Below are 27172 nucleotides of genomic sequence, written 5' to 3' on the forward strand. Positions count from 1 at the left end.
TTCCACGCCCATCTCTGATTCATACCTGTTTTTTCTTCTATGATTTACACAAAAATAGAATAATTCTATTATATGGCAAATTTTGCTCCAATAGTTTACTCTATTATAGAGGAGAAAATAGAAGAATTTCAATTTTTCATTCTATATTTTGAGTGAAAAAGTGGAATTCCTCTATTTTCTCCTCTACAATAGAGTAATTCTATTATAGAGTAAACCATTGGAGAAAAACTTACCCTATAATAAAGATAATCTATTTTTGTGGGAATTATAGAAGAATAAATAGGTATGGATTGGAAATGCCCTTAGCTTAGCTTTTGGGCTAGCAATTTAATAATAGTGATTGACGATTAATAGTGATTGACAAAAAAAAAAAAAGAAGAAGATAGTTTTTTTTTTGTCAAACAAAGAAGGTAGTTTATGTGAAGTTTTTTTCCTATGAAAAAAGTTGGTTAGTTATTGGCTTATTGCACACACTGGTTCGTTATTGATCTTCATAAATTTGTGCAAAAAAAAATTGTTTAGTTACTGCACACATTGAACTGTATCTTGAATTCCTGATACTATATAAAGAACAGAGCAACTTGCATATTTGTGAAATTCCCCATAAATATACGACGAATGTTTAATTGGAATAACTGATAATCTTAGAAATAATTTCTACAGGAGTTCCATATCTATTTTTTCTGATCTTTCGATAAAAAATATGATCTTAATAAAAATATCCCAAATCTACATTGCATTTTCCTATATATATATATATATATATATATATATATATATATATATATACAAACAATATTTAAAATGTCTTTAATTAGAAATTTTAATTAAGAACATATGCATTATAGTCGTATCTCACCAAAAAAATCAAGACAAAATTAAATATAAATAAAATATTTTGTGTTCATATTTTGAGAAATTCAAAATTGGGTACCTACTCTAAACGTGCTCAAATGTATGATTCTCAAACATAACGTTAATGTAGATACATACGTTACAACATCATCTCACTTTCACATGGTTTATAAATATGAATTCGCCATTGCCTGCTTGTCTTACAACACAAGTAAACTATCATATCTCTCTTCTTTTTTTACTAAACTATCATATCTCTTTCCCTCTCTCTAAATCAAATCTTCTACACAAAGTTAAAGACTTGAAGGTAAATATTACCGAGCTCTGTCTCCCTATGTAGATGTTTCATTACTACAGAAGAAGCTCATATTCTCTATCTAGTTGATTAATTTTTCATCCACACGTTCTTGACTTATTCCGATGTTGCATCTTTTTTTGGCATCTATTTTTGTTGCCAATACATTGATCGGGTAAAGAACTTTGGTAGTTTTAGTTTGCACGGTCATATCCCACCCACAACATGTTACTTATATTTCTCTTAAGATTTTGTTAAATAGATTGAGAAAATTAAGCTATTATTAATTAACTCTAAATAATATTTCCCTTGCTGTGTAGGAAGCAAAATGGATGTGTGGTATCTCATTGTTGCAATAATCTTGTTTGCATCTATACTCGTTGCAAAGAGCACCAGAAAAACAAAGAAAAACCTACCTCCTGGACCACCAAGACTTCCTATAATTGGCAACTTGCACCAACTGGGATCCAAACCTCATCGTTCCATGTTCAAATTATCTGAAAAAAATGGACCTCTAATGTCCCTCAAGCTTGGAAATGTGTCTACCGTTGTGGCGTCAACTCCAGAGACAGTGAAAGATGTCTTGAAAACGTTCGACGTTGATTGTTGTTCACGACCTTACTCGACGTACGCTGCAAGACTTTCATACAACCGCAACGACCTCAGCTTTTCTCCTTATAGCAAATATTGGAGGGAACTGCGAAAGCTGACAGTTATAGACACCGCGAAAAGGGTGAAGTCGTTTGGACATATCAGAGAAGAAGAAGTTGCCTCCTTCGTTGACTTCATCCGACAATCTGCCTCATTGGAGAAACAGGTTAACTTCAATCTCAAGTTTATGAAATTGTCAGCAAGTGTGATTTGTAGGCTTGGATTTGGGATGAGTCTTGAAGGGAGTAAACTTGAGATTACTTATGATGAAGTCATTCAAGGGATCATGGAGGTTTTAGGGAGTTTCGCTGCAGCGGATTTCTTCCCCATTATTGGTAAATTAATCGATAGGCTCACGGGGTTACATGGCAAATGTGAGAAGGTTTTTCAAGCAATGGATACATTTTTCGATGAAGCTATAAAGTGTCATTTAGACGATGAGAGTATCAAAGATGATATCATAGCCTTGCTCCTCAAGATGGAACGGGGAGAGATTGGACTTGGAGAGTTTCAACTTTCTCGAAACCACACCAAAGGAATTCTTCTTGTAAGTACTGGAAAAACTTGTAATATTCAAACTTTATTATCTAATTTTTTTTTTTGTTGTTATTACAGGACATTCTTGTTGCTGGGATAGACACTTCTGCCCAAACTGCAACATGGGTGATGACACATTTGATTTCAAACCCAAGAGTTATGAACAAAGTGCAAACCGAGGTGAGAGAAGTGGTCAAAAACAAAGACAATATCACAGAAGATGATATAGAGCAACTGAAGTATCTCAAAATGGTGATTAAAGAAACATTAAGGATAAACCCGCTTGTGCTACTTCTAATTCCTAGAGAGGCGTCAAAGGATTTAAAGATCAGAGGTTATGACATTCCAAAAAATACATGGATCTATGTCAACGTTTGGGCTATTCACAGGAACCCAAACATTTGGAAAGATCCAGGAGCTTTCATCCCTGAGAGGTTTGTGGACAATGAAATTGATTATAAAGGTCTAAATTTTGAGTTGCTGGCATTTGGTAGTGGAAGGAGGATGTGCCCTGGTATGGGTGTGGGTATGGCTTTGGTACACTTGACTCTTGTCAATCTTCTTTACCGTTTCGACTGGAAGCTCCCGGAAGGAATGGAGACAAGAGATGTTGATCTTGAAGAATCATATGGACTTGTCTGTCCTAAGAAAATTCCACTTGAGCTTATCCCGGTTATTACAAAGCGGACTTGACTTTTATATATATTATTGTCATACTTTAAAATGTAACCTTTGGAAGTGTTTTGAAGGTGTTACCATTATCAATAAGAAACATGTTTGATGAATCCAGTTTTTAGCAAATTATGTCTGGTAACCATAACGTTTTATGTCCGCTAATGCATGTTCAAACAAGTCTAACAAATTATTTTAATGGACCACAGAAAAATGATTACAAATTCATGATCCAAAATACAATTATGATATGACGTTTTGACTAACCATAAAATCTACTTATATTAATGAAAGTAGAAGAGAACTTCACCATCAGCACTCCGTCTAACACGTGGATTTTCTTAGTTTTGTTCGTAAAGATAATCACAAAAATTATAGTTCTCGATATTATAGTTCAGTCTCTTCATCTATCCTTATAAGTTTTTCCTGGTCCATGAGATTATCTGATATTCAATAACATACTCGCAAAAGGCTATGATCATCATGCAAATACAACTTCCGCCTTCAGATGAAATATTGAGTTACAGGACTTAGGGCTCATGCAGGAATATTCACTGATTTAGACTATAGTTTGAAACAATAGTAACGTTGATTAAAAAAAGTTGTTGTTACAAGAGAAAATGTGCACACATATGGATTCCTCAAACATTTTCCTTATTCAAATTGAAAAGACTTTCAAGATACGTTCAAATGTTACATCTTGAACAATGAAAATATAAAAAGTTTTTAAGTCCATTGGGTAATGACCGGTATGAGTTCAAGTGGAATCTTCTTAGGAGAGACAAGTCCATATGACTCTTCAAGATCAACATCTTTTGCGTCCATTCCGTCCGGAAGCTTCCAATCAAAACGGTAAAGAAGATTGATAAGAGTCAAGTGTACCAAAGCCATACCCAAATTCATACCAGGGCACATCCTCCTTCCACTACCGAACGGCAACAACTCAAAGTTTACACCTTTGTAGTCAATATCTTTGTCCATAAACCTCTCGGGGATAAACACTTCTGGATCTTTCCAAATGTTTGGGTTCCTGTGAATAGCCCATACGTTGACTTGGATCCATGTCTTTTTTGGAATGTCATAACCCCCAATCTTTAAATCTCTTGACGCCTCTCTTGGAATTAGTAGTGGCAAAAGCAGGTTTATCCTAAGTGTTTCTCTAATCACCATTTTGAGATATTCAAGTTGTTCTATATCTTCTTCTATGATATTGTCTTTGTTTTTAATCACTTCTCGCACCTCGGCTTGCACTTTCTTCATAACTCTTGGGTTTGCTATCAAATGCGTCATCACCCACGTCACAGTATGGGCAGAAGTATCTATTCCACCAATAAGAATATCCTGTAATAATCAATAGGAAGATTCAAACGTTATGCAACATGTAAAGAATCAAGTTATATTGATTGAGAAGTTTCCATTACTTACTAGGAGAATTCCTTTGGTGTGGTTTCGTGTAAATTGAAACTCTCCATGTCCAGTCTCTTCACGTTCCATCTTGAGGAGCAAGGCAATGATATCATCTTTGATACTTTCATCTTCTAGATGATACTTTATGGATTGGTCAAAAAATGCATCCATTGCTTTAAAAACCTTCTCGCATTTGCTATGTAACCCTGTGATCCTATCGATGAGTTGACCAATGACCGGGAAGTAATCTGCTGCAGCAAAACTCCCCAACACCTCCATGGTTCCTTGAATGACTTCCTCATAAGTATTCTCGAGTTTGCTTCCTTTGAGATTTATCCCAAACCCAACTCTACAAGTCACACTTCCTGACAACTTCATTAACTTCTGGTTGAAGTTAACAAGATTCTCAGATGAAGCAGATTGTTTCACGAAATCAACGAAGGAGGCAACTTCTTCTTCTCGGCTACGTCGAAAAGACTGTACTCTTTTCCCGGTGAAGAGTTCAACAACCGCCACCTTTCGTACTTCCCTCCAATAGTTGCTGTAGGGAGAAAACGCGATATCGTTTAAACCGTACGTGATTCTCGCAGGGTAAGTCAAGTATGGTCGGGAACAGCAATCTACATCGAATGTTTTTAAGACATCCTTCACTGTCTCTGGAGTTGACGCCACAACGGTAGATACCTTCCCGAACTTTAGGGACATTAGGGGTCCATATTTTTCAGATAATTTGGTTAATGAACGATGAGGCTGCGAACCTAATTGGTGCAAGTTTCCAATTATAGGAAGTTTCGGTGGTCCAGGGGGTAGATTCATCGTTTTCTTCTTTGCCTTTCTTGCAATGAGTATAGATGCAAAGAAGACGAATGCAACAATGACATACAACAGACTCATTTCGTCTTCCTATATATATACCAAATCAAATAAAGAACTCATTTACTTATAAACTCATTCATCTTTCTTAAAACAAAAACTGGCTTATATCAATGAAAAGTGGAAAGTATAGAACCGCGTAACCTAAAACCACCAAAAAAACTCAAGACTCTCGTAAGGCAACACGAGAAGACTACTATGCTTCTATACACGATCAACTAATGTCTGCTAATCCGAAAATTTCTAAATATTCGAATAAAAATCTTTGAAGCAATTGTTAGAGTTTAGATCTCCTATTTATGAGAGAATATGATCCGGATCCAAATTGTAAAACTCAGCTAATGTAGTGTAGATTTTAAAACAAAATTTATCTTATTTATTTGTATTATTTGTTTAAAGTACTAATTAATTTCACAAATTCTGTCCTGAAATTTTTGTTATAAAATTTTCCAACGAATATATTCTGTCAGTAATAATTCGTCGGGAAAATTTGATACGAATCCCCGATGAATAATTCTCTACGGAAATAGTTCGTGTCAAAAATTCGTAGAAATATTTTTAAAAATAGCCAAAAATATAAATTAAATTAAATTTGTTTTCATTGTTAAAAATTAAAAAATTTAATTATTAAATAATTAGATATACCAAAATTATAAATAATTTATACAAAAATTAGATAAAAGTATTATAATCTTTGTTTTTAATTTAACAAAATTAAACAAGTATTACTAAACGAAAAATAAAAATGTTTTTCATAAGAAAATATACAAAATGCAGAAAATAAAATATGTTTTTAAATGATAAATTTTTATAATTTTTGGGTAATAACAAAAGTTATGAAAATTAAGATTATATTAAATATTTTTATATATAAAATAAGGGAGAACTTAAGATTACCTCATTTTTGTAGGAAAATCCATGTTTACCTTCGTTAAAGAGACAAAATATCCTTTCATCCTGGCCTTACAGATATATAAATTTAAATAACTATTTAAATAAATAATGTTTTTTTTATAGATTAGAATATGCGTTTCAAATTCGGAATTTTTTATAACTTTTTCTGAATTTTTGTTGAACTTTTTTATAAAAACTTCTTTTTAAAAATATTTTTTAAAAAAATATTTTCAATTTTAATTATTTATTTATATATTTATTAAAATCTTAAACCTTACTCTCCAAAATATATCTCTCAAATCTAAACTCTAAATCTAGATTATTTCACCCTAATATAGAAAAGTATTTTGCCTCTTTAATAAAAAGATATTTGTGAAATGTCCCGTTAATTGAAGAGTTGTGTGAAAATATTTTTTAAAATTTAATTTTTAAAATATAAAAATATACTGTAATAATTGAAAACTTTTTTAAAAAAGTTTAGAAAAATAGAAAATGTTTATTAAATTATATTATTTCTAATTCTAAAAATTAGCAATAAATAATTTTAAAGTATAAAAATATATTAAAATGTAATTTTTAATATACTATAGCTGCCTTTTAAAATTATAATAAATAGTTTTGAATGATCTTATAGATAATAATTTTTCTATGAAGTCAAAAATATTTATATCTAATAAAATGTTTGTAAAAATTGTTTATAGCTTGGAAAAATATTGAAAATTTTTATTAATTTTTTTAAATATCATTATTAATATAAAATATATAAATAAGTTTTATATAGAAAAATGTTTTAATTTTTTTCTAAACAATCTAAAACTAACAACAAATATTAATGCTAAAACTAGCAAAATCAAACACAAACAACAAAATTCTTAACTAACCATTCAATCTTAAACGTTATTTCAAATCCCTAAAATTAACTTTCAGATATTTAAACCAACAACCTTAAAAAATTTTAATTAACAAGCTCTATTAGATGAAAACTTTCATTTTCTGGAATGATTTTGGGAGAGAGAGAGAGAGAGAGAGAGAGAGAGAGAGAGAGAGAGAGAACATTTGTATGTTTTTAGAGAGAGACACTAATGACGCAGAAATATTTTTGAGGTAAATATGTATCAAAACATTTTGACGGAAATATTTTGTCATGATTCCCGATTTCACGGAAACAAAAATGTTGGTGGTCTACTTTTTGGGTCTTTTTCGTGTTCACAATGGATTCCTAACGTAGTTCTCAACTGAAGCAAATAATTTTGACTTCCAATAAATTTCTTCAGGAATTCCCGACGGATTGCGGTTTTGGCTCAAGAAAAATGAAAAAACTATCAATAATATCAAATTACTTTATATCATTGGTATATAAGTTTATTATCATCATACACTATAAAAACATTTAAAAACAATTTTTAAAAAATTATTGAAGAATTCTGTTAATATTTTATATAAATATACATCTAATATTAGCTTGAAGTTTATGATTCAATAGAATTGAGGTGATGTTATTTTTGAAAAATATATTGAGTGTTTATTACGTCCAAAAATATTTTTACACTTATCATATGATCTGATACTTATTTTGAGACCACACTAACCCTAAATTGTTACATTTCAAGACCATAAATTTGTATTCGTCAGAAAAATGTGAGGAATTCCCAACGGATTCCAATTCCCGACGGAAGTAAAAAAAATTGGTTTCTGTCGAAAATTTGTTAAAAAATTTCAACGGATTTCTGACAGGTTCCCGATAGAATTTTTTTATGTCAAAATTTTCTTATGGGAATCCTTTGTTTTTTTTAATAGTGAAGATATTCAGATTTGAAAACTCTATATATCCATACTTGAAGGTGGAACAGAAACAGGAACTCGAATACTTTACCCACCACTACTATAGCAGAAAGATACATGCAACTTTTTTTTTCGACTGAATATTTAAGATACATGCAACTTTCGAATAAGTAAATAAATAGAGTTTGGATACATACGATAGAGAGACCGAGCTTGGTAAGACAACCTTCGAGAATTGTTGTATAAGCTTTAGTTATTCGTTTCATCGTTTGATAAAAAAAAAAAAATCTTTGGTTATTCTTTTGGAGTTTGAGCTTTCGAAATGATTTCTAAAGTAGAGAGAACTTCCTTTTATAAACAAAAAATCAGAACTTCACTATCTCCTCATAATAAGCAACGTGTGGAGACAAAATAAACAACGTCAGCAGATGCCATGTTAGGTAGTATGACTGGAAGCAGGGACCTCTGTATAAGAAATTTTATACAGATCTAATAAAAAGCTGTATAAAATTTCTTATAAATTTGGATTTAATAAAAATCTGTATAATATTTCTTATAAATTTGGATTTAATAAAAATCTGTATAATATTTCTTCTAACTTTGAGATTTTTGTTTATGTAATTCTTTCAGAAATTTTGAAGGTTGAACCGAATATTTTATTTAGTTTTATTCAGGACTGGCTATAATCGAAAAAGTATTAGCCTAAGCATTATGATTCTTATTATCTAATCAATAATTATTAAAATATTTAAAATATCATTTAGATATGCAAGTGATGTCCAAATACTATTTGTCCAATAATTTTATATGAAGCTTTTGGTATAACATTGGCATTTAAATATATTAAAATATTAAAATAATTAAAATAATTAATATATTTTATTTAATAATATCACAAAATTGTATTTGTATCCAATGTTAAATATATTTTTCATTGAAATATATTTTTTAATTAAATTTTTTATTTTTTTAAGAATAATAATTCACTTTTAAAATATAACTAAATAAATAAAATTAAATCTGATTTAGTATTGTATATAAAAAATATATAATATATATATTTAGAGACAAAAAAAAAGTATATATCATATACTAATTTTATATATGAATCATTCTTTTATTTATCAATCACTTTATTAAATACATTTATGAGATCATATTGTTTCTATAAGATAATGCTTCTATAGCATACTATTATTGATTTGCCATCAATTCTACCAATCAAAGCCTTAAAACATTATTTGATTTTGTTAAGAAAGACTAAGTCATTATTTAAGTTAATTATTCATATCAGCATTTTAAATTGAATCGGCAAATGGGATGACATGTTAGGTATCATGGCTGATCTCAACCTAGTACATACATGTATATATATATTTTAGAAAAAAATTCAAGACCAATCTTATATTTTATAGTGATCAATTCATATACGTATTCTACTTATATAAATAACTCAAAATTGTTGGAGTATCAATCCAAATGATAATTTAAAGTCACATTATTGCATACTTGATAATTGAGTTGATTTGCAAACTAATAAAAAAAGTATTCGGTTAAGAAACCATTATTATAAAGGATTAATTTATGTAATACCCAATTTTGAAAAGAAAAATTAGGAAAATGACATTGATGTTGATATAATTAGATATCTTAGCATTTTGCTTTTTTTTCTTCCGTTTTTCTCTTTTTTTCTAAACCGGTTGACGGTGATAACATATAAAGATTATATGTCACGTTGTTATAGTGATGGTGGTTATGGCATCGACGATGATGGTGATTACGGTGGTAGTGATTATGGTAGTATACAGAAGAAGCAACAATCATAGCTATGAAAGAAGCGTTAGCTTTTTGTATCAATAGATATTGTGGCTGTGTGATGGTGATGGTGGTCGTCGTGGCTAAAGAAAGAAAAGTTGTCGTAGATGGAGAGGAAGTGATGGTCTTTTTGTAACATAGATTACAAAATGGTAATTATGAAAGCATTAAATGAACAGACTTAACCGTCCATTGCCTTATCGTCTTCTCTCCCAAGCCCACAAATCGAGGCAACCGCTTCTTCCATGGATTCCAACGCCGGCAGCTCCTTAGCTCGCCGGCGTCACCGTCCCTTCTCTCCGTTTCTCTATCTTAGCTCTCCCTTTGTCTCTTTTATAGATTTGCTCCAAGTTTGTCTCTTGTTCTTAGGTTTCTTAAGTTCTTCTTTTGTTCGTGGTTGTGCAAGCTGTCCTTACTGCCATATCCAAACCTGTTGGCTCTTGTTTCTCACTTGTAGTCCAGCTCCGTCCGTCACAGCTTCACTGGTACCAGATCTGACTTTTGAGGGTTGCGTTTGTACTGCATTATCTCGTTCTCCAAAGACCGCCATACTGTCAGATCTGTTCTTCTCTTCATCCTCGTGGGCGATGAACTTTCTCCCTATGGGGAAGACCTGTTCTAATTTATTTTGTTGTGAACGAAGCTTCTGTGTTGGTGTTTTCTGATGTTCATTCGCCAGATCTACAAGCCTTGGTTGCTCTGAGCTCTACTCCGCATCCTCCGAAGCGAATCGACTCTTGTCACAAGACCCAAAGACCAATCACCTTTCAACGCCATTACCGTTCACAGTTGCTAAGCCCGTGCTTGCTCTCCTTTCCATAACAAGACAGATTCACGTGACAAAAGGCTTAACTTTGGTTTCATCGATACTCTTTGGCTCCGATACGGTAATATTGGTGTCCAGAGTCTTTTGTTGGCCACAGCTTCCGCCATTCCGCCAAATCTCGTCAAGCGTTTTTATTGTTACGCCGGTGTAAAGGTGGCTCGTGCTTCATCGTCAAATTCACTTGCTCTCCACCGTCAATTATTCAGTGAGGCACTATATCCAAGCGCTTTAGTTCATATGTATCGAGCTTGTCAACCGAAGCTTGCTAGTTTGAGCTCAAGTCAATGCTCAGTATCATCTTCTAATTTGAGACTTCTAAAGCTTCAATCAAGCAGTCCTATAAATTTATCTTTTGTGGGTAAGTTTATAAAATTTCCTCTCGACAGGGCCGAGAGAGATCGTCATCCCCTTCCTCCTTCTCACAGGAGAGAATATTTCCACCACAGTCCCTCCTGTTAAGAGGTGATCTTCTTCCAGTGTTGAAAATCCGGAAAATTTACCTTTATCCTAGTCGTTTGCTATCTTATGGGAAGGTCCGCTTGGGACCGGTAGATGCAACGATCCTCAGCGGATTGAGAGTCGAGGTTTGGGATAGTGTTGCGACGTCACATGTTACTGTGACTAATCGTTCGTTATTTGCAGAGTTTGAAGTGCGGCATCAGTCTCTTATAGATCGGATCGCAAGTGGCAACTTTGATATATTGCATAACGCCTTATCAAACTTTCACAAGTTTGTGTCTCTATCCTTGTTCTATGTTGGTTTATATGCTTGGGAGTTAGCATGTTGGCTTGAACATCGTGTCCTGTACAATGATGCTTTTAATCTTGTAATCACTTAAACTATGAATGAAGAATTTGGTGCACAAAAAAAAAAAGATTACAAAATGGTATGAAACATACTGAATGGTATGGAATAAACTAAATAAAATAGTACATGTAATGAAATTTTTAAATAATAAATTATATTATAAAAATATTATGTGTTTACATGCTCAACATCTACAATTGTTTTCAATATCTATATGTATCTAATAGATAGTAAACAACTTACAAATAAAATTATAAGAATGTAAACATAACTTTTTCATCATTTAAAACATACAAATGAAAATATAAATAGAATAGAACATGCTAAATGGTATAGTTCATATTAATGAAATTATAAAATGGTTTAGATATACTATAATATGTATGTCAAAAATTAATAAATAGCAGGGATGGAGGTAATGCTTATCACGACGTCAACCCAAGCATTTCATAAATTAAATCTAAAACACTAATCACTAAACCCTAAAAATGTAATATAAACCTTAACCCAAATATTAAAATATGCAAATAGTACATGAAGCATTTATTAAAATAGAATAGTAACAAACAAAATAGCATACAGTATTTTAACTAATCTGACATGATACGATGATGTGAAGAAGAGAATCGAAGGCGCCTCGACCGTAATGCCGTCGTGGTCTATAGATTTCAGAAACGGAGACGATGTATGTAACGGTAAAAACAATAGATGTAGCTGAGATTATGGATTTGCAGGTGGTTGTGGTGGCTATGGTGATGATGGCTCAGTGATGAATGTGAACATGAATGAGATGATGGTGATTATGAAAAAGGGATAATGATTATAGAAAAGAAGCAGTGTCTAAGGAGACGATAAATACAAAACGCATTGTGGATGTGATGATCATATTGTAACGGTGACGGACGGAAAAGTGATGGAGATGGAAGAAGAGCATTGGTAGTTGGTAAATCGAAGAAGAATAAGGTAGTGATTTTTCATTAACCAGATATTATAGGTGATATCGTACATATTACAAAAATAATAAAAATGTTTTTTTGGTTAGATATTGAATTATGCTTTGTTTTGTAGCTGTCCAAAAGATATTGCTAGAAAAAACAGCCAAAAAACATCTATCTGATTCTGAAAATTGTACCGGACAATGAATTTTTTTTTTTTTTTGAAACTTGACCGGACAATGAAATTAACTCGATTCTTTAGAGAACACCAACAAATATTGCAGTAGTAAATAAAGACACACCAATATTTAATGCATTAAATAATCATATATAACTGTAAGTTGATAAACTGCATGCACATGTTGAAGATACAAATGATGGAACTGAAGCCGGTTATTTATCTGTGCCATTTTTAATATATAGTTATTTGAAAATTAGGTGTATGAGGATACGTATACTAATATTTAACGCTTTAATTAATTATATAAATTCATTTTTTTTTTGCTAAGAAGATTATATGAATTCCAAATTAATAGATTATATATATCGTATATGCAAAACATAGTCGAATTATTTGATGTCTATGTTATAAGAAAATCCTATGTTTTATGATACTTAAATTATATGAGTAAACATTTGCACCAAAAAATTATATTAGTAAACTCAGGCCTGCCTTTCAAAAAATAACAAAAGTCAACGATCCTCGTACGATTTGAAATAGAAACCTTAACTATAGTGTATAGATGTAGAATTTTTTTAATCAAAAATACTACTCCCTCCTGATATGAATGTATGATGTTCCATCTTTTTATCCTTTATACAAATGTATGATGTTTTGAGATATAATTAATGTATTTAGTTTTAAAATTTAAACATAAATTAAAAAATCAAATTATAAATAGTGAAATTTTATTGATATAATCAAAAAACAATAATTAAAATAATGTATTTATTTTTTATTAATATGTGTGTAAAACCTTAAACATCGTATAATTAAATTCAGAGGGAGTATTTTGTTTTAATAAATCAAAGTTTCGGTGCAAATGCACGCCACCTCTGTACATGAATGGAGACGGCCTCTGAATAAACCCCATATTAAAATGTTTCATTGTATGGCAATTTTTTTTAAAAAAATCTTTTTAATTAACTTTGGCCTTGGCACTATCTCAGGTCTATTCCCCAGGTCCATGTAAAAGTCCAGACTAATCTCCGTAAAAATTATGTGGTCAATGCATAAATTCTAACTCCGGATATTCAATTAGATCATAAAATAGACATATATCCACGTGACCACAAAGTGAAGTGCATTGGAATGCCTTCGAACCCAAATTTTTTAACAAATTTGAAATCTGTTTACCACTAGACCACCACCTTGGGTTAGAATTAGATATCTACATAGAAAAATTATACATGTTCAGGTTAAGCAAAATTTATAAATTATCTAAAATGCCTGCAAATAACCTACTTTTTCATTACTTAAATGCAATCACACCCTTGACAATTTCAGTAGTGTATGTAGTCATTGTCTTTCATTTTTTTAGCACAATCGTTCCAAGCAGTCCGATCCATCAATATATGGTGGAAGGAAAAAATGTATACCCTTTTTAAAGCTCGAGTTCGTCATCTCTATAACATGCATAACACCATTAACACTACTCTCTAAGCTTGGCACCTGAAACATTTACTTCTAAAATTAGTCCATTAACTTCGAAGACCAATTTTACGTTTTTGTACTATCGATCAGTGGCCACATGCTAAGAGCATTACCATCGCTTAAGATATGCGATGAGTTTATTTAGCCTTTTATATGAGCATTTTAATAAATTTTATTATCGAAGGATAACGCCGTGAACGCTCCCAGACACAACTATAGATTCCTTTTTGAACTACTTACGGACAAATATGGTCAAGCAACACAACTAGATCCTTTTTTTGTGATTGCAAGACGTATAAAAATTTGTTCTAGGTAATAAAACATTAATATTTATACGTACACCAAAATAAACACGACAAAAAAATGCACTCGTAAAGTATAGTACAAATACTCCTCTAGTTATATCAAAACTTGAATTCATAGATTGCTTCGTTCAGTAACCTCTGTTGGTTTGAATTGTTGAACCTATCAACCCAAACAGAAGAAAAAAAATGCAAAGAAATAAGAATCTGGTACCTTTCAACCAGAATACCTTTTCAAAGGTGGATAATGATTTTTTTAGAGATAATAAATGAGCGATCCTAGGTTAGAGCATGTTTAATGGGGTTCTTAGAGTGAAGTTCGTAGCAGAATATAAGAACCCGTTTCTTAACTTTTAACTAAAAAAACTAAGAACCGGTTCTTAGCTTTTTTAGTTAAAAATTAAGAAACGTGTTATATATTCCGCTAAGAACTCCACCCTGAGAATCTCACATTAAAAATGCTCTTAAAGATTTTTCACGTCAACGAAAATAAACCCTTTAACTTTGAGGTTCTCAGAGCACCTCCAATGAAAATTTTGAACACAAGTTTTCAAAATTAAAAATAATCAGAAATACAAAAAAGTAAGAAAAGTGTTTATTGTTTTAAGAATATTATAAAACCCCCACAGTACCCATGTGTAACTTTTATACTAGTTCAAATTTAAAATAGTAAATAAAAATTACTTATTTAAATTAATTGCAATAAAATATTAATGATTTGTTTTTTTTTTAGATAATGGAGTTCTAACTGGTTGTGGATGCTCTTAATTTATCGAAATAGAGCTCTCATACCAAAAGGGAGACTTGCAAGTTGCTTAAGGTAGGTCCATTCGGCCATTTAATAATGTAATAAAAAACCGCAGTACACTTTGATAATATAAATAAATAAACGAAGTGGACTTTCATCAAAAAAACGCAGTGCAAGCTAGTCTTTTAACTCTAGTAACGAGTGACATTAATGATAACTGATAGAAAATGAGAAACTTAATTATACAGTATTTCTCTATTGATCTGCTCTTGAAGATTCATTAATTTGTTACACTAGTCAAACCGTGGCAATGGTAAAAAGTTATGGTTACGGAGAAAATGTGCTAAACGATGGATTCATCAAACAATTTCCTTAATGATAACTGATATTGGTAAGACCTTTAAAACACTTTCAAAGGTTACATTAAAATATAAATCGAAGTCAAGTCCATTGAGTAAGAATCGGGATAAGCTCAAGTGGAACTTTCTTAGGACAGACAAGTCCATATGATTCTTCAAGATCAACATCTTTTGCCTCCCTTCCTTCCGGAAGCTTCCAATCGAAACGGTAAAGAAGATTGATAAGAGTTAAGTGTACCAAAGCCATACCCATACCTATACCAGGGCACATCCTCCTTCCACTACCAAAAGGCAGCAACTCAAAGTCTAGACCTTTATAGTCAATCCCATTGTCCATGAACCTCTCGGGGATGAAAGTTTCTGGATCTTTCCAAACGTTTGGATTCCTATGAACAGCCCATACATTGACATGGATCCATGTCTTCTTTGGAATGTCGTAACCTCCAATCTTGATATCTTTTGAAGCCTCTCTTGGAATAAGAAGTGGCACAAGTGGGCTTATCCTAAATGTTTCTTTAATCACCATTTTTAGATACTCGAGTCGTTCGATATCTTCTTCTGTGATATGGTTTTTGTTTCTTATCACTTCTCGAACCTCAGCTTGCACTTTCTTCAGAACTCTTGGGTTTGTAATCAAATGTGTCATCACCCATGTCACAGTATGAGCAGAAGTGTCTATTCCAGCAATAAGAACATTCTATAATAATCAATAAAACAAGATTAAAACTATATACAACATATAAGAAATGAACTTAATCAAGATTGAGAAGTTTCCATTACTTACTAGAAGAATTCCTTTGGTGTGGTTTCTTGTAAGTTGAAACTTTCCAAGTGAAGTCTCTCCCCGTTCCATTTTTAAGAGCAAGGCTATGATATCATCTTCAAGGCTCTCATCTTCAAGGTGATGCTTTATAGATTGATCGAAAAATGCATCCATTTCTTTGAAAACCTTCTCACATTTGCTATGTAACCCTGTGATCCTATCGATTAATTTACCAATTACCGGGAAGTAATCTGCTGCTGCAAAACTCCCCAACACCTCCATGATTCCTTGAATGACTTCCTGATAAGTATTCTCAAGTTTGCTCCCTTTAAGATTCATCCCAAAACCAACTCTACAAATCACACTTCCAGACAACTTCATTAACTTCTTGTTCAAGTTAACCGGGTTGGCCAATGAAGCAGATTGTTTCAAGAAATCAACAAAGGAACCAACTTCTTCTTCTCTTATATGTCGAAAAGATTTGACCCTTTTCGCGGTGTAGAGTTCAAGAACCGTCATCTTCCGTACTTCCCTCCAATATTTGCTATAAGGAGAAAAGGCAAGATCATTTAAATTGTATGAAACTCTTGCAGCATAAGTCAAATAAGGTCGGGAACAACAGTCTGCGTCGAACGTCTTTAAGACATCCTTCACCGTCTCTGGACTTGACGCCACAACGGTAGACACGTTTCCGAACCTGAGGGACATTAGAGATCCATATTCTTCAGATAACTTGAGCATCGAACGGTGAGGTTTGGATCCCAGTTGGTGCAAGTTGCCAATTATAGGAAGTCTAGGTGGTCCAGGAGGTAGGTTTTTCTTTGTCTTTCTGGTGTTCTTTGCAGCGAGTATAGATGCAAAGAAGATGATTGCAACGATGATATACAAAATACTCATCTTGCTTCCTACACAAAAAGGCATAGTTTATACATTTAGCCAGCTGATAATCTTCATAGAAATATAAATGGCATGTTAGGTGAAATAAATACAGAAACTAAGCATGTTAAGTGAATCGAAAATACTTAAAAGCACCAGAGAGCACCACTCTGCCGTATGGCAACACCAGATTAGTTTTGAAGTTTCCTTACTTCATTCGAAACACATAAAAGTATTAGAGAATTAAGAGGTTACTCTACTATATATTTGAAACATCTACATAGTATAAATAGAAAGACTGAGATCGGTAAAGATTAATCACCTTCAAGTCCTAGACTTTGTGCTGACGATTGTAGAAAGATAGGAAGAGGAGAAGGAGACGAGAGAGGAATTTTGATTTTTTTGTTGTTGTTGTGGGAGTAGTTGTGTTACAGGCAGCAGACGGTGGCAACATATTTATGCAACTTTTGTCATTGAGATGACGTTGTAACTTACATAAGCGTCCACTGCATTATTACATTTGAGCCTTTTTCGATATTTTAAATTGTTAGGACAAATGCATGCAGTTTAATTCTGACAAGAGTATTATCAGTAATTCCAATAGTAAACAAATATTCTTTCCGTTTCAGAATGATCCATGTTTCATAAGAAAATTATTTCTAAAAGATCAATATTTAATAATGACAAATTGTAAATTTCAAATACATTAATTGTATTTAGTGAAGTTTGATTGATTAAAAGTCATATGAAATACCTAAACACGGAAAACAATATATTTATTGTCAAAATTTTACGTATTTTTTAATAAGTGTGAAAAATCTAGAATATACACTATTTTGAAACAGAGGGAGTAGTTCGTAAGCTTATGGGAAATCCAAATATAGATGGATGGTTGTGGCGTCTGCTGTAGCAGCGGAAGCCCAAGCAATTAAATCTGCACTACTAGCTGCAGCAAATGCAGGCTACCGTGATCTAGAAGTCTTCTCGGATTGCAAAAGCCTTGTCACCTTGATCAACTCAAATGCTTCATCGGTGGCTCTGAAAAGTCTCCTCTACGACATCTCGGTGTTGAGTCAAAAATTTTCCTCTATCTCCTTTACCTTTATTCCTCCTGTGAACAATGTAGTTGCTGATGGCCTAAATCAGCCCTGTCTTCTCTTTGTAACTCCTCCGTCATGGAGTAACTCTGTTTCCGTTTTTTCATATTATAATTAAGGTTTGCCCAAAAAAAAGATGGATGGTTGTAAACTTACAATAAATAACACATATGAGCCGATTCATATAGTTCTTGGGGCTATTACATGAACTATAAATTTTAGGGTAACTGCATTCTGAAGCTTATTTTAAGCATTTTTGAATTTCAAAAAGTAGGATATTTGGAACCAACTTGAATACAGTTCTCATTCATATGAAGTTATCTGATTTGAATATTCAAAACTTTAACAGATTAGATACAAGCTTGGAGGAGATATCGAATCTCCTATACATTTGTACTTATACGCAATTTGTGAGATACGGACAAAAGAGAGAGCACGATGATTTCGGAATCGCATAGACCTTGTGCATCGGCCTCTTTTTGTGAAGAGTAGTCTTTATCAATCAATCATAAAATCGGATAATAGATCTCGTTGTCATTATTGGTTCATTATTGGTGCATGGAATTCTTCCATGATAAATTTATATATTGATAATCAAGAGATGATAAAAAAATGTCCACGCAAACGAATAATGCAAAGATTTTTTTCAAGATAAGGAGAGGAGATACAGGTTCGATTGAATATTGATGGCTGTAATTAATAATTAATGAGCCACTAATCCCCCCAAATCTATAGATTTTTTCAAGATAAGGTGATACAGGTTCGTTTGAACTTCTTGATTCAAGTACTGTATCTTCCTCTCTACTCTGTTGTCTCAAATCATTTTCCAGTCCTTCACGATGATTCTAAAACAGCATGTGACAATGGGGGAGATCATACAAAGGATATTTTTGGAGGCTTTTTGGCTGACAAAGCTGGTAGAGACCTAGTAAGACTCAATCAGCCATTTTATCTATTTGCTTCAGTTGAAACTTGAAACCGTTTAAATTTTCTTAAAACAATTTGTGTCTTCTGCAAAATATCCTCTTTGTCTTAAAGTGTTATTCAAGGATCACTTCGAGGAGACGTGCAAAGCTATTATGCCTAGACTTTGAGGTACAACATTCTATTGTGTACGAGACTTGTTAGTTTTGCTTCTTGATTATGTCATTAATTCTTTCGAGATTTTATAAGAGAAGCGATGGTTTTTAAAAGCCCGACTAGAATTTAAGCGTTTTGGTTTAGCTACACTAAACCCATCAACCACGTGTTTCAGCCCTTACTCTCATTATGTCCTTCGGTTTCTCTGTTTATAGTAAAGCACTAAAAGTCTCTAAAATGTAGCTTTCTGAAATCAATTTCAAACCAAAATTATCACTGGTTGAAAAGAGTTTATTAAGATGGAAAATAAAATTGTAAACAAAATAGCTCATAAATTTTATTTGGTGCAAGGAAAGTAAAGAAAAGAAGAACCAAGATCATATCCAATGTATTCTCCTATTTCTATCTTTAAAATAGGATAACTCTAAAATAGAGATGTATTTCTCTCCAATGTATTTTTCTATTTTTGCCTCTAAAAAGAATATTCTCAAAAGATTCTATTTTTATTTTACAATAAGTACCTTTTATTTATGAAAGTTGAAAATTAACCCTATTTAGTTTTAATTTTTATAAGATTTTCATATAATTATAACTTTGTTTAAATTAAAGTTTCATTATAAGATTGTTCGGTAAATAAAAAGTGTGATTTTATGTTTATAAAAACTGTATTTTCCTATAAAATAATTATTTTTGTTATAATTATAAAAGTTTAAAAGTTGAAGGACTGTTTTTAAAATAGAAAAAGTATATCTCTATAATAGATGAATGCTATTTTTCCTCTATAAATAGAGTAAATAACAATCTCTATTTTAGAGAAGGATATAGAAATGGGTTAGAGCACTTTTTGCTCTATTATAGCATTTGGAGGTGAATATAGCAATGAGTTAGAGATGCTTTAACCGAACAATTTGGACCTCGCTCTAGAGAATGTACAGACCTTCAGGCTTAGGACTTCTTGAAATTCAAAAAAAAAAACACTAAGTTCAAATGATATATTTGATGGATATATGATAAAATTGAAAAGAGTAAACTGTTTTTACAATCAATTTATGGTCAAATGAGCTAAGACAGTTCTTCAAAGAGGAATGATTAAGACAATGGACAACTTGAAAGAATGAAAGAGAGACTTCTTGAAAAAATTCTCTAATCGGAACTTCATCCCACAATCAAATCTGAAGAAACTATTAACGAGTTCAAGACGGTCTTGGCAAGACCCAGACCCAATAATATTTCAACAAGCAATGAAATATCAGAATAAGGCCCATGTAGTAAAGTTTATAAACAAACAATAATGAAATGACATTAGTTACATCTGTTTTATTAAATTGAAGTGCAAAACAATACTTGCATATTTTAAGTGATTTTTATAGATTTTTATTTTATTTTTAGTTAATTTTAACCACTTCATTAATTATTTTTTCTAAACAAATCGACATTATTTATTACACAAGTATAAAATAGAACTTATCTATTTTTAATTGTTTTATTTTATATTTTACATTTCCTTTCTTAGTTTTTTAACTACTTCATTTATAATATTTCGATAGCATTTATCTTACATATTAACCATAATAATTCGGTATATTTGAATGAAATTACTGCATTTGTGACAAGAATTCAAAATTGTTAACAAATAATTTTTTTATTCGTTTATATAATCAGTTAGAAATAGACATTCATGTACATGTTCAGCTACGAGTTGTTTCTTTCGAGCATCAGTTTTTTGGGTTTTTAAACTTCATTCAAGTATTATTAGTTTAATGTGAGTTTTGAGTCGGGTTTTCCCAAATCTGGATGAATTCGGTTTTAGTGTATATAAACCTAAACTATCCAAAACTAATGTATCAATATATCTGAAACATTTTCAGATATTTGTATCAAAAGTAACCATATTAACCGATTCAGTTGATGTATTTTGAATTCAAGCTAAAAATAATCTAAAAATAACCAAATAACTAAAAGTAATCATATTATTTTATTTGATTTGGATTCGATTCTGATGTATAAAAACCTAAAAATATTCAAATACTTATATAATTAATTATATTATGACACATATAAAATATATAACACTGATCATTAAAAATAAAATATCAATTTATAAAATAAAAAAAAAATTAATACTCGCACAGGCATATGGCGTATTAAGTGAAACTAGATCTCGATCCGCGTAACCGCGCGGATTTTTGTTTTCATTTATTTTATATAAATATTTTGTTTTCAATTCTAAATTGGTATATATTATAATATATATGTGTCTATCAATTTTTAAAATATAATAAGTTTACGGTATATTTTTTTCATTGAATAGATTGTTTCAAACTTTCACATGTATTTGTATCTTCTTCGGATTATTATTCCATTGTTAAAATCGTAACTATATATATAAAGATTAGTAAAATATTGTTTTATTGTCATATTAAAAGATATTGTAACATTTCACAAATTTAGAAAGTTTTTAAAAAATTAAACTTTTCGCTTCATAGATTTATATTATCGAGTAAATAATTAAACATTTAGTTTTTGTTTAATTTTTAAAATAAACTATATAGTTTAAAATTTGTTTTCATTGGTTTAAAGTAGTAAAGATTAATCATTGTTAGATAATATAATTTTTGTTATTTAAAAAATATTCTTTATAATTTTAAAAGTTAACATCGACAAATATTTAACATATAGATGTATAGTATTACAACATTAAATTATATCTATTTAATTTATATTATCTATAAATCCAATGGATCATTTATTGTTTAAATCCAATTATTGATAGCCCAATAAAAATTTCTGGTACACCCAAAATTTAAATAATAAGATTAAAGATTAAAAGTAATATGATTTTCTAAGAATAGATCCATTAAGTCCAATTTTGAAAAATCACATATGAGTAAAGACTGATTTTTTTTTAATATATAAGATAAGCCAGCTGGTTCATCATACAAAACCAAAGGGTTCTCTACGTGTGCATAAACTAATCGTGTTTAGAGCATTAGCAAATCAATCAACATCGTTACAGTTCAATTCTTTAGCATCAAAAAGAAGATCCAAAACATCATGACGAAATTGACTTTGCATATCTTGTCCTCTGCAGCCGACGTATAAACTTTGTTCTATAGATGCATTTAATATTAGTCACTAATTGTGCAGTAAGATTTAAAAATTATGGTAGGAGCCAATGACAAAATTAATTATTCGTCCCCGAAAAATATCTTCGCCAACTATAGCTACAAACAAATGCTACCATTGCGTCATCGTTATTTGTTTTCATTCGAAATTTCAGTCAGCAATATTCATCTCTTTTACCAAAATCTTTGGACTGTTGTCACAAAGGATCTTATCTTGATATCTGATGACATATGAATGGATGAAGTTCTTGAAAATAAGTAAATTTGTACATAGTATATCTGTTAGATTACATTCAGATAGACAACAGGAGTTTATAGATATGGATGGAGTTCAGAGATTACTTAGTATCATGTATTAATCACACGAGTTTACAGGTAGGAGGATTTAGTAGATTTTATAAAAGAAAAGGAGAAGGGAACAAAATACATTGGAGCGTTGAAGGGAATTATTGGATTTTTTTTTTAATACTCTGCTTGTGTTTGGTCGATTGGCCACAAACTAGGTATCGTCGTAAATAAATAAATATATCCTTCTTTGAAAAAAGTATATCCTTCTTTTTAATAATTTTTTTCATTATTTCCAGGCCCTATTATATTTTTTTATTTTTTTGAAAAAGAGGCCCTATTATATTCAATTAAAGATATCAGGAATATTCAAGAAAAAAAAGATGGAATGAAATATATTTCATAAAATATCAACAATTTCTTTATTTTATAAAAAAAAATATTTCATAAAAATGTTTCCATGTTGTTAATTAGAATATTTCAAAACTAAAACACTTCATTAATAAAGTCTAAATAATCTGTATCTTAATAATTATCTCAAGATATGTGAGAATTTAAAATTAACGAAAAAAAGTATATGTACTCATAAGTGTTTATAAAACATGACTCAACTGCTTTGAAGGAGCGTCGATTTTTTTAGAACGTCGCGCTGAAAGAGATAACGGGTTTAATGGTTAGTCGTAGAAATCAAAATAAATAATTTAAATTTGAAATATGATGGTGAAAATATTAAAATTGGTTATCAACAATACAAACAGAATGGGTTTTCAAAATTAAGTAATTTAATTTTTGGACCCATTTTAGTACTTACATCAATAAATTTGTACGATTATTTTTGAAATAAATTTTTTAATTAATAATCATGGCAGACTCTAGACTACTACATCACTTACCAATTTCATGCCCAGATCTTCTTTTTTTTTGGCAACAAACTGATTTATAAATCTAAACGGGTAGTTCAATACAAAGTCGAGACATGGTTTTGGAGAGCAGACTTCGCAAGGGAGTCCACTACACCATTGTGTTCGCGACCAATAAAAGAGATAAAGACAAATGAGAAGGATGAAGATAGTAGCTCGATATCCATGAGAACTCCAAAAAGCTCCACCGGATATGACTTCGAGTTTATAGCTCTCGCGAGCTCTTGTGAGTCGGTTCGAAACCAGACGCTAAGGAGAGATGTGCGCTTAGCTTCCTGCATTGCTTCCCTCATAGCCAGCGCTTCCGCCATGAGGGGAGAGAATATGTGATCGATTGCCCGCGAGCCTTCCGAGTAGACGCCATGAGCTGCATTTTTGAAGCACCACCCGAGCCCTGCTCTTCTCGAAACAGACCATGCCGCATCTGTATTGCAGTAGATCACATCAGGGTTGGTAGGGGGTGTCTCATTACCTGTTTGTGTAGGAGAGCTCTTTGTTGTGTTTACCACCTGCGCAAATAGCCATTCGCGAGCTGCTACCACTGCATTCACTACCATAGATCGCGCCGTAACTGACTTATTCTCAAACAAAATCAGGTTTCGTGATGTCCAAATCCCCCAGAAGATCCAAGGGGAGAGGTTGCTTGAAATACCCGTTGGCGGTAAGCATAGCAGAGTCGACATGAATGCAAAGCAATCATGGAGTGAAGAGGCTGTGGCGAAGTCCGGTACTGAGTGGAAAGGAGCAAGGTTCCACTCTTGTCTTGCGAAAGGGCAAAGGAAGAACAGATGCAGGGCTGTTTCCGGCTGAGTGCAGTGTGGGCAAGAGCCGTCTGTGATAATCCCACGGCCCTGAAGATTAGTTCCCAGTGGAAGGGCGCCACGACACAGCTTCCATATGAAAAGCTTAAGCTTTGGGGATGTCATTTCTCTCCATACGAACTTCTGCCAGTTAAAGGAGGTAATAGCTTGTTGAAGTGTAACTTGGGTTGTAGACTCTTCCCTTTGTGCGTAGTAACCAGATTTTACACTGCATGATCCTGTTTTTGTTTTGAGCCAGCAGTATGTATCCTCAGCCATATAGATGATCGGTTTGATGAGATAGATATCAGGTGCCAGATCAGGGAGGATGGACTCAATCAAAGGGCGGTTCCATTCGCTAGTACCTCGTGTGAGTAGGTCTGAGACGTAAAGATCCCTCGTCTCTTTGGTCGCGGTCCAAAAGGGACAGTTCGAGTCGTCGGACAGATCCACGAGTCTGTCCGTACCTTGGTGGAGTTACCATTCCCGATAGCTTTCCCTAATTGTAGCTTGAGGACTTGACAACCCGCCACAACGCCTCTCCATCCATGGGAGGTTGATGAGGGACAAGAGGATGCGAGGATGCTGGAATTGTAACAATATTTTCCCAATAGCAGACGGGCCATGAGGTACTCAGGTTTGGTTAGAATGCCAGGCGTTCTTTGCAAGCATAGCGACGTTGAAATCTCGTATATCTCGAAAGCCCAAACCGCCGAGGCCCTTGTGTTGTGTAAGTGAATCCCATGATACCCAACAGATGTTTCTCGCATTGGGGTCGTGATCCCACTAGAACTGAGTGAGAGCTGATTGGATCTGATCGCAAAGGCCCACCGGGAGAAGGAAACATGTCATAGAGAAGGTAGGAACAACTGAGAGCACCGATTTCAATATTGTGAGCTTCCCGGCGGTAGAAAGGCGGCGGGTAGACCAAGAAGAAGCTCGTATCTTGATCCTGTCCACTATCGAGGAGAACAGGTCGCATTTTCTCCTCGTAAATAACTCCGGTAGTCCAAGATACTTGCCCACACCTCCTTTTTTTTTATGCCAAGGATGAGTTTGACCCGATCTCCTGTGGGGTTTTCGATGAGAAGGAGATGGATGATTTAGTGGCATTGATGAGTTGTCCCGAAGCTTTCTCGTAATCCTTAAATATCGAGGCTAGGAAGGAGCATGTCTCCGCTGCTGCTTTGGTGAAAAACATCGTGTCGTCGGCAAAGAGAAGATGATTGACTCTGGGGCATTGGTGTCCGATCTTAACTCCGGTGAGATTTCCGCTGGTTTGTCCCACCCGGCACAGGCCCGATAAGGCCTCCCCGCACAAGATAAAGATGTATGGAGACAGGGGTCCCCTTGCCGTATGCCTCTAGATGGTGTAACATTCCCGAGAGCTGAATCGTTCACTATGAAGAAATAGGAAACCGTCGATATGCACTGCATCACCCAGTTGATCCATACCGGGGCAAAGCCTAATTTCTCCAATACTTGTCTGATGAAGTCCCATTCCAATCCGTCATATGCTTTACTCATGTCGGTCTTCACTGCCATATAGCAGTGCTTCCTAGCGTCCGATCCCTTTAGGTAATGAAGTATCTCATGGGTGATTAGGAAGTTATCCGCAATCGCTCGGCCCGGTAAGAAGGCTGACTGATTCTCGGAGATAATCTCATTGAGAACAGGTCGGAGTCGGAGAGACAGTAGCTTCAAGATGATCTTATAATAGACATTACAAAGAGCAATGGGTCTATAGTCCTCCACCTTGAGTGTGTTCTGTCCTTTCGGGATGAGTCTTACGTGAGTTCTATTGATCGTGTCGGGCATACACCCTGTGATGAAGAACTCACGGATCTCTGCTACGATAGCTGGCCCTACTGCGATCCAATTAGCTTGGAAAAAGGATGCAAAAAACCCATCGGGGCCGGACGCTTTATCGGGGTGGATAGCAAAGATGGTCTTTTTGATTTCCTTGTCTGACGGGATAGCGGTGAGGGAACGGTTCAAATCGTCTGTGATCCCAGATCTAAAGGGTGAACAACAAGGAAGTTTTATTTTATTTTTTCAAGTTTGGGCGAATAACAAGGAATATAACAGTTTCCCTTAAATAAATGAGAAACAAAATTAAGGGAGTTTCAATTTTTATTTAACATTATTATTCAGTTAAAGTTTTCATCAGTTAACCAATGGCAAAAGAGAAAGGTGTAACCGAAAGATTTCATGATATTTTAATATCTAATTAGTGTTAAACTGGTACAATTAAATATATTTTAAAACATAAAAAATCTAAACTTATTATAAAGAGAATGGGAAAATCGCATTTTAAACCCTCAGAGTGTCACATTCACGCACTTTAAACACTGAACGTTTTTAACTAGCACTTTAAACCTTGAATTGACATTTTTATCATAACAAACCTCCAAGTCAACTAGGTGACTTGTACTGTTCATTTTGTGATGACGTGTCGGTTTTTTTTTTTCTTTTTTCTTTTAAATAAAAAGTAAAATACATAGAAAATTCGAAAAAAAATCGAAAAAAATCGAAAAAAAAATCGAAAAAATCAAAACAATTCAAAAAAATCTAAAATTTCAAAAAAAATATAAAAATAACATTTCAAAATTAAAAATAAAATAAATATTTTTAAAAATTAATCCAATTATAAACCAATAAGTATATATAATATAATAACTTGAATGGTGATTCTAGATTCTGGTTTTTGGTTTTTAATTTTTTTAAAAAATTTGATTTATTAATACTTAACTTGTTAAATTTTCAAAATTAATCCTATTATTGGTATTATTTATTAAAATGATATTTATTTT

At 32.6% G+C, this 27172-nt stretch overlaps 3 protein-coding genes and 1 long non-coding RNA gene across 5 annotated transcripts; 2 read left to right on the plus strand and 2 right to left on the minus strand.

Annotated features, from left to right (window-relative positions):
• Positions 1 to 1478: 1478 nt before the first annotated feature.
• LOC106303224 (cytochrome P450 71B13-like) lies at positions 1479 to 3031 on the plus strand. The gene is made up of 2 exons (XM_013739555.1): positions 1479 to 2348; positions 2417 to 3031. Exons 1-2 carry the CDS (start codon positions 1479 to 1481, stop codon positions 3029 to 3031), a joined length of 1485 nt encoding a protein of 494 aa, XP_013595009.1.
• Positions 3032 to 3640: 609 nt separating this feature from the next.
• Positions 3641 to 8271, minus strand: LOC106304945 (cytochrome P450 71B12-like). Its single transcript, XM_013741325.1, has 3 exons — positions 8164 to 8271; positions 4436 to 5320; positions 3641 to 4351 (listed from the first exon to the last, which is right to left on the minus strand). Exons 1-3 carry the CDS (start codon positions 8230 to 8232, stop codon positions 3737 to 3739), a joined length of 1569 nt encoding a protein of 522 aa, XP_013596779.1. The 5' UTR covers positions 8233 to 8271; the 3' UTR covers positions 3641 to 3736.
• A 7122-nt stretch (positions 8272 to 15393) lies between these two features.
• Positions 15394 to 17552, minus strand: LOC106301550 (cytochrome P450 71B11). 2 transcript variants are annotated; one of them, XM_013737985.1, is made up of 4 exons: positions 17375 to 17485; positions 17199 to 17263; positions 16198 to 17081; positions 15394 to 16110 (listed from the first exon to the last, which is right to left on the minus strand). In XM_013737985.1, the coding sequence occupies exons 3-4, from the start codon at positions 17071 to 17073 to the stop codon at positions 15496 to 15498; spliced, it is 1491 nt and encodes a 496-aa protein (XP_013593439.1). In that variant the 5' UTR covers positions 17074 to 17081; positions 17199 to 17263; positions 17375 to 17485; the 3' UTR covers positions 15394 to 15495. The 2 variants fall into 2 exon arrangements, with proteins under 2 accessions (XP_013593439.1, XP_013593438.1); XM_013737984.1 differs by lacking the exon at positions 17199 to 17263 and having other exon boundaries at positions 17375 to 17552.
• Positions 17553 to 18727: 1175 nt separating this feature from the next.
• On the plus strand, positions 18728 to 19639 carry LOC106304973. The gene is made up of 2 exons (XR_001262886.1): positions 18728 to 18909; positions 19004 to 19639. It is a non-coding gene; the product is annotated as an uncharacterized LOC106304973 (long non-coding RNA).
• Positions 19640 to 27172: the final 7533 nt, after the last annotated feature.

This window comes from Brassica oleracea, chromosome C7, assembly GCF_000695525.1.
Source record: "Brassica oleracea var. oleracea cultivar TO1000 chromosome C7, BOL, whole genome shotgun sequence".
In the NCBI taxonomy this organism is placed as follows: Eukaryota; Viridiplantae; Streptophyta; class Magnoliopsida; order Brassicales; family Brassicaceae; genus Brassica; species Brassica oleracea.